This window comes from Erinaceus europaeus, chromosome 11 (genome assembly GCF_950295315.1).
Source record: "Erinaceus europaeus chromosome 11, mEriEur2.1, whole genome shotgun sequence".
Lineage (NCBI taxonomy): Eukaryota > Metazoa > Chordata > Mammalia > Eulipotyphla > Erinaceidae > Erinaceus > Erinaceus europaeus.
Window position 1 is genome coordinate 115,746,151 of NC_080172.1, and position 7,946 is coordinate 115,754,096.

Consider the following 7,946-nt stretch of genomic DNA (forward strand, 5'->3'; position numbering starts at 1 on the left):
AGGACCGGTGTAAGGATCCCGGTTCGAGCCCCCGGCTCCCCACCTGCAGGGAAGTCGCTTCACAGGCGGTGAGGCAGGTCTGCAGGTGTCTGTCTTTCTCTCCTCCTCTCAGTCTCCCCTCCTCTCTCCATTTCTCTCTGTCCTTGAGGGCTTGTTTGGAGGTTCTAGCAGGGGAACGCAGCTACTCGTATACCCTTGACCAAAGATCGGTCCGTCTCTATTCGGGAAAGCTCATCCTCTTTGACTGAGCGAGCAGTTTCGGGAGGGACGCCCATGGGGCGGTGAGGGAGGCAGGGAACTCCCGCCTCGCCGGCCAGATCAGCCAGATCAACCCTCACGATCGATGGGGTGACAGATGCCTCAGATCGCCCTCACATCCTCGTTTCTCTCTATCCTATCCAAGAATGACGGCATCATTTGAGCCCCTGGCTCCCCACCTGCAGGGGAGTCACTTCACAGGTGAAGCAGGTCTGCAGGTGTCTACCTTTCTCTCCCCCTGTCTTCCCCTCCTCTCTCCATTTCTCTCTGTACTATCCAATGATGACGACATCAATAACAGTGTTAATAATAACCACAACAATGGTAAAACAGCCAGGGTAACAAAAAGGGAAAAAATGGCCTTCAGGAGCTGTGGATTCGTAGTGCAGGCACTGAGCCCCGACAGTAATCCTGGAGGCAAAAAAAAAAAAAAAGAAAAGAAAAGAAAGAAAAAGAATGGGCAACTACAGACAGATAGTTGTAGAAATAATAGTCCGCCCATATGCCCATATCTGTGGCCTTGGGAGAATGCTGGAGCTTCCTTCCAGTGTGGGGTTGGGGATCCAGGTGTGTGTGTGTGTGTGTGTGTGTGTGTGTGTGTTCCAGAACTCCGCTGGTGGGAACAGTGCAGAGTTGTGCCCCTGTCATCTTGTCATTTGATAAATCAATATTAAGTCACTAATAAAAAGGAAGAGGAACACTAGCCTCGGTTCCTGACATGGTTCCGTGGACCTGGGCATCAGCATTGGGCTCAGGTGCCCGCGGCGAGGCCCGAGGGCTCACGGCCTGGCTGCTTCTGCCGTAGGCACTGCAGCGGCGGCAGGAGAGTGAGGCGGCGGCCCTGCGCTTGGTGCAGAAGCTGCAGGAGGAGCGGCGGCTGCTGCAGGAGCAGCTGGGCAGCATGCAGGGTGCCCTGGCTCAGCTGGAGGCCGAGAAGCGGGAGGTGGAGCGGTCAGCCCTGCGCCTGGAGAAAGACCGGGTGGCCCTCAGAAGAACACTGGACAAGGTGGGCTCCTTCTCTCACTTCCTGGGGCGGAGTGTGTGTGTGAGTGTGTGAGAGTGTGAGTGTGTGTGTCTGAGTGTGTGTGTGAGTGTTTGAGTGTGAGTGTGTGTGTCAGTGTGTGTGTGTGTATGTGTGAGTGTGTGTGTGAGTGTGTGTGTCTGTGTGTGAGTGTGTGTGAGTGTGTGTGTGTGTGTGTGTGTGTGTGTGTGTGTGTGCACGGGGGCAGGTTCTAGCCAGGGCCGTCCCACACTGCTTGTCCCTGGGTTTCGGGGGCGGTGGAGTGACCTACCCAGTCCTGCTGCCTCTAACCCAGCAGCCCTCGCGGAGCCCGGCCCGCTCCTGGGAATCCCCTCCTTCCCTGGGCACCGGGCACCGCTCCCCTCCTCACCCCCTGCCCGCCGTCCCCGGGCATCCGCCGTGCTCCCCACGCAGGTGGAGCGGGAGAAACTCCGGAGCCACGAGGACACCATGCGGCTGAGTGCCGAGAAAGGCCGCCTGGACCGCACGCTCACCGGGGCCGAGCTGGAGCTGGCCGAGGCCCAGAGGCAGATCCAGCTGCTGGAGGTCTGGCCCTGCCCACCCAGCCCGAACCCCCCTCTAGCCCGCACCCCACTGCCAGGCAGGCCTGGAAGATGCCGATGGTTCATCCAGATCAGGGCCCTCGGTGCCCGGCAACCCCGTGAGCCCAGGTCCCAGAGGGCGAGGAAAGGCCTGTGTGTGCATGCGTGCTGGGGATGTGTGGCATGGTGGTACCAGGACGTGACCTTTCAGAGGAGAGAGATTTAGGTGGCCTAGACTTCATGTATCTAGATGTGTATTAGAATATGGTTTCAGGGAGGGTAGATAGCATAATGGTTATGCAAAGAGACTGTCATGCCTGAGGCTCCAAAATCCCAGGTTCAACCTCCCACACCACCATAAGCCAGAGCTAAGCAGTGCTTTGGTTAAAAAAGAAAAAAGAAAAAAGAAAAGAAAATACTGATTTAAAAGAATTTTTTTAATAAGTATTTTCCCATTTGTTGCCCTTGTTGTTTTTCATTGTTGTTGTAGTTATTGTTGTTATTGATGTCATCGTTGTTAGATTGGACAGAGAGAAATGGAGAGAGGAGGGGAAGACAGAGAGGGGGAGAGAAAGACAGACACCTGCAGACCTGCTTCACCGCTTGTGAAGCGACTCCCCTGCAGGTGGGGAGCCAGGGGCTCGAACTGGGATCCTTATGCCGGTCCCTGAGCTTTGCACTGCCGCCCGACTTTCAGAATATTGTATTTCTGTAGTCATCCACTTCGGCTAAGTTAACACAGGCTAAGTATTTACATACTTGCTTTTGTGTTTGTGTGGATGTGGGTTTGTCACTTTGTTTTGTTTGTTTGTTTGTAATATTTATTAAGTGGTCCAGGAGGTGACACAGTGGATAAGGTACTGGACACTCAAGCTTGAGGTCCCGAGTTTGATCCCTGGCAGCACATGTACCAGAGTGACGTCTGGTTCTTTCTCTCCTTCTGTCTTTCTCATTAAAAAAAAAATTTTAATAAGGGAGTCAGGCGGTAGCGCAGCGGGTTAGGCACACGTGGCACAAAGCACAAGGACCGGTGTAAGGATCCCTGTTCAAGCCCCCAGCTCCCCACCTGCAGGGGAGTCGCTTCCCAGGCGGTGAAGCAGGTCTGCAGGTGTCTGTCTTTCTCTCCCCCTCTCTGTCTTCCCCTCCTCTCTCCATTTCTCTCTGTCCTATCCAACAATGACATCAACAACAACAGCAATAATTACAACAATAATAAAAACAACAAGGGCAACAAAAAGAAAATATTTTTAAAGTGTTATAAATAAATAAAAATAAAATAAAATATTTATTAACAGGATTGTAAGAAAATAAGGGTTCAGGAGGTGGCACAGTGGATAAAGCATCGGACTCTCAAGCATGAGGTCCCAAGTTTAATCCCAGGTAGCCCATGTACCAGAGTGATGTCTGGCTCTTCCTCTTCCTATCTTTTTCATTAATTAATAAAATATATTTTTTAAAAGATAATGGGTATAATTTCCCTTATTTTTTTAAACTTTATTTTGTATGATGGGATAGAGAGAAATTTAGAGGGAAGAGGGAGAGAGAGAGAGACATCAGCAGACCTGCTTCACCGGTTAGGAAGCTTTCCCCCTGGAAGTTGGGTGGTAGCGCAGCGGGTTAAGCGCAGGTGGCACAAAGCGCAAGGACCGGCGTAAGGATCCCAGTTTGAGGCCCCGGCTCCCCACCTGCAGGGGAGTTGCTTCACAGGCGGTGAAGCAGGTCTGCAGGGGTCTGTCTTTCTCTCCCCCTCTCTGTCTTCCCCTCCTCTCTCCATTTCTCTCTGTCCTACCCAACAATGATGACATCAATAATAATAATAATAACAATAACTACAGTAAAAAACAAGAAGGGCAACAAAAGGGAATAAATAAATAAATATTTTTATTTAAAAAAGGAAGCTTTCCGCCTGAAAGTAGGGTAGTTTTTTTTTTTTTTTTTTTCATGCCTGCACCTGCATCCACCGCTCCTGGAGGCCATTCCCCCCCCCCTTTTGTTGCTCTTGTTGTAGCTTCATTGTGGTTATTATTATTGCCCTTGTTGACGCAATTCGTTGTTGGATAGGACAGAGAGAAATGGAGAGAGGAGGGGAAGACATAGAAGACATAGAAGGGGAGAGAAAGACAGACACCTGCAGACCTGCTTCACCGCCTGTGAAGCGACTCCCCTGCAGGTGGGGAGCCGGGGGCTCAAACCGGGATCCTTACACCGGTCCCTGCGCTTTGTGTCACATGCGCTTAACCCACTGCGCCACCGCCCGACCCCCGGTAGTTTTGTTTTTTTTTTAAGATTTTATTTATTCATCACTCTGGTACATGTGCGCCAGGGATCAAACTTGGGACCTCCTGTTTGAGTGCCCAACGCCTTATCCATTGTGCCATCTCCCGGACCACAGTAGGGTACTTTTAATTTATTATTATTATTATTAGGACAGAGAGAAATTGAGAGAATATGGGTAGATAGAGAGAGGGGCCAGGTGGTGGCGCACCTGGCTGAGCGCACATGTTACAATGCGCAAGGTTCCAGGTTCAAACCCCTGGCTCCCACCTGCAGGGGGAAAGCTTCACACCTGTTGACGCAATGCTGCAGGTGTCTCTCTTCCTCTCTCCCTCTCTATGTCCCTTTCCTTCTGAGTTTCTCTCTGTCTCTATCCAATAAATATAATAATACAAAGGTTTTTTTAAAAAAAAAAGAAAGGGAGAGAAAGACCCCATAGACCTACTTTGCCGCTTGTGAAGTGTCCCCGTGCAGAGGCCTGAACCCAGGTCTTGAGCACTGTAATGTGTGCATTTGACCAGGTGCACCACCTGGCCCCTATTTTATTTTTCATTTGAGAGACGGAGAGATACAGACAGACAGAAAGGCACAGAAAGACCAGAGCACTGCTCAGCTCGGGCTGATGGTGGTGCTTGGGACCTCAGAGCCTCAGGCGTGAGACTTCTTTTTGCAGAACCACTGTGCGGTCTCCCTGAGACGGGAGTCATAAGCTGCCCTGGTCCAGGATGTGCAGGCCAGGAGGGCCAGGGGTGTAGGAAGCGAGGAGCTCTCCTGCATGCCCCCTGCATTGGCTCTGCCCCTGCCCTGGGGAGAACCTCAGATCCCTGCCCGGGGAGGAAGGAGCCTGACGGCCCCTCTCACGCGTAGGCCCAGGTGGTGGAGCTGGAGCAGAGCCACAGCTCAGCCCAGCCGGAGGTGGAGTTTCCGCGCAGTGCCCAGGTGCAGACGGAGCACACCGTGGAAGCTCAGGAGCGGGCCCAGCGGCAGCGGGTTCGAGGGCTGGAGGAGCAGGTATGTAGGCCAGACTGTGCTTCTCTCCTCACCCGGGGGGTGGAGGGTTGAGGAAACACAATACGTCCCCTCAGGGAGCTGGGATCGGGTGGGAGTGTGGGTTTGGCACCGGGACGGGAGGTGGCACACCTGGTTAAGTGCACATATTACCAAGCCCGAGGACCTGGGTTCGAGTCCCCGCTTCCTGCCTGCAGGGCTCAGCTTCATGAGCGCTGAAGGGCATTTGCAGGTATCTCCCTCTCTCTCTCTCTCTCTCTTTTTGCCTCCAGGGTTGTCGCTGGGGCTTGGTGCCTGCATTACAAATCCACTGCTCCTGACAGCCATCTTTTTTCCATTGTCGTTGGATAGGACAGAGAGAAATGGAGAGAGGAGGGGATGACAGAGAGGGGGAGAGAAAGACAGACACCTGCAGACCTGCTTCACCGCCTGTGAAGCGACTCCCCTGCAGGTGGGGAGCCGGGGGCTTGAACCAGGATCTTTGCGTGTGGGTCCTTGCACTTCATACTATGTGCATTTAACCTGGTGTGCCCCCTCCTTTTAAAAAATATTTTTGTTGTTGGATAGAGGCAGAAATTGAGAGGGGCGGAGGAGATAGAGAGACGCCTGCAGCCCTGCTTTTCCTGTGAAGCTTCCTCCCTGCAGGTGGGGTCCAGGGGCTTGAACCTGGGTCCTTGCACAGTGTGATGTGAGTGCTTAACCAGGTGCGCGACCACCTGGCCCTCTCCTTATTGCCTCTTCCTTTCTCAATCTCTCTCTGTCCTGTCTAATTAAAGAAAAAAAATAGGAAAAAAAGGGAAAATGGCCACCAGGGGTGGTAGTTCTGTAGAGCCAGCCAGCACTGAGCCTCAGCAGTAACCCTGGTGGCAATTAAAAACAAAGGGGGAGTCGGGCAGTGGCACAGCGGGTTAAGAGCACGTGGCGCAAAGCACGACTGACCAGCGTAAGGATCCCAGTTCGAGCCCCCAGCTCCCCGCCTACAGGGAGTCGCTTCACAGGCCGTGAAGCAGGTCTGCAGGTGTCTTATTATTTTTTTCTTTCTTTTTTTTGTAGATAGGACAGAGAGAAATGGAGAGAGGAGGGGAAGACAGAGAAGGGGAGAGAAAGACAGACACCTGAAGACCTGCTTCACCGCCTGGGAAGCGACCCCCCTGCAGGTGGGGAGCCGGGGGCTCGAACCGGGATCCTTACGCCAGTCCTTGCACTTCGCGCCACCTGTGCTTAACTCACTGTGCTACCGCCCGACTCCCTACAGGTGTCCATCTTTCTGTCCCCTTCTCTGTCTTCCCCTCCTCTATTTCTCTCTGTCCTATCCAACAACGACAACAATAATAACTACAACAACAAAAAAAAAGGGCAACAAAAGGGAAAATAAATAAATATTTTTAAAAAGTGCAAGGGGAGAGGGCTGGCTAGGAACTCTTGGCTATAAGCCCTCAGTGACTTTCTTACCTGACATGGCCTTGGGGTTCCAGGTGGGCATGGACCACGGCAGTCCCTCTCCCTGGCCTGCTCCCAGATGATCCCAAGACCCCAGAGGAGAGAGGGGGTGACCCTCATTGGACCAGCTCAGATGCTTGACCCCGTCCTGAGCACTGCCCCCCCCCCCCAGTCTTTAGGGCCGGCTGCTGTAACTGGTCAGGGCCACGAGGGGAAGGTAGCCCCTGGGGCATTCTGGGCCGGCTGTGGACATCTGCTTCCCGCATGGACACTGATGGAAGAAGTCCCCTGGCTCTTTTTTTTTTTTGAGAGAAACAGAAACACAGAATCAGAGGCAGATACCAGAGCTCTCCTCAGTTGTGGCTTATGGTAGTGCTGGGAATTGAACCTGCAGCCTCAGAGCCACAGGCATGCAAGTCTTTTTGCGTAACCACTGTGCTGCCTCCTCAATCGCTATCGAACAGGCCATGGCCGGTGCGCCGCTATGTTCCATCGATGGGGAGCCAGACACGACCAGCTACATACAGACAGACTATGACCCACATAGTCAACGACTGCCACCTCTCCAGATTCAAAGGAGGTCTCGAAACTTTACATCAGGCTCAACCTGACACTGTTGACTGGCTACGGAAGAAGGGCAAACGCTAGAAGAAGAACTGTGCTGCCTCCCCCAGCCCCCAGCTGACCCTGGAGGCTCCCTTTTCTCTGCAGTTGGGCCGCGGCCTGGCCGGCCAGGCTGACCCCACTGTCTCTTTGTCCTGCAGGTGTCCACGCTGAAGGGTCAGTTGCAGCAGGAGTTTCGAAGGAGCTCGGCACCCCTCTCCCACACTGCTGTCTCCCCCGAGAAGTGAGCCCCCTTTCCAGCACATGTCTCAGATTGAACCCACCCCCCGCCTCCCCCGTGGTCAGGACAGGAGAGGGGCCTGAGTCTAGCACAATCTTCCCAGAGCCAGAGCCTGTGGGACCCCCTAGAGTATGTTGGGGACAAGGGGCTTCTGCACCACACCCCACCCAGCTACTACCCACATCTGTGAACCCCCTCCCCACCCTCCACCCCTGGGGAATTAGCACTGCAGGCTGCACGAGTCCTCCCTGAGTATGACTGAGGGAAGCCTGGAGTCTAGGCGCTGGTGACCCCCTGGACAACAGGCCCGTGTGACAGAGGAGGGGGTGTCTCAGGCCCTGGTCCCCGCTCTGTCTTCGCAACGGGCCCGTGTGACAGAGGAGGGGGTGTCTCAGGCCCTGGTCCCCGCTCTGTCTTCGCAGTGGCAGACTCTCCACCAGAGATCAGTGTTTGTCAAGACATTCCTTAGAGTTCCTGTATTTTTGTACCTTTTTACAAAGTTCACTGTTGAGAACCGTTTTGTTTTCTTGTAACAAGAAGATTCCATTTTTCTAAAGGC

General features: G+C 53.4%; 1 protein-coding gene across 1 annotated transcript in view; it reads left to right on the forward strand.

Moving 5' to 3' along the window:
* CROCC (ciliary rootlet coiled-coil, rootletin) overlaps positions 1-7,943 on the forward strand; it is an 81,259-nt gene extending 73,316 nt beyond the window's left edge. Inside the window, exons 34-37 of the mRNA XM_060200827.1 lie at positions 1,064-1,264; positions 1,694-1,825; positions 4,963-5,106; positions 7,308-7,943. Coding sequence (XP_060056810.1) covers positions 1,064-1,264; positions 1,694-1,825; positions 4,963-5,106; positions 7,308-7,394 — 564 coding nt within the window. The 3' untranslated portion in view covers positions 7,395-7,943. The remainder of the gene's footprint in view (positions 1-1,063; positions 1,265-1,693; positions 1,826-4,962; positions 5,107-7,307) is intronic.
* The last annotated feature ends 3 nt before the right edge of the window (positions 7,944-7,946 follow it).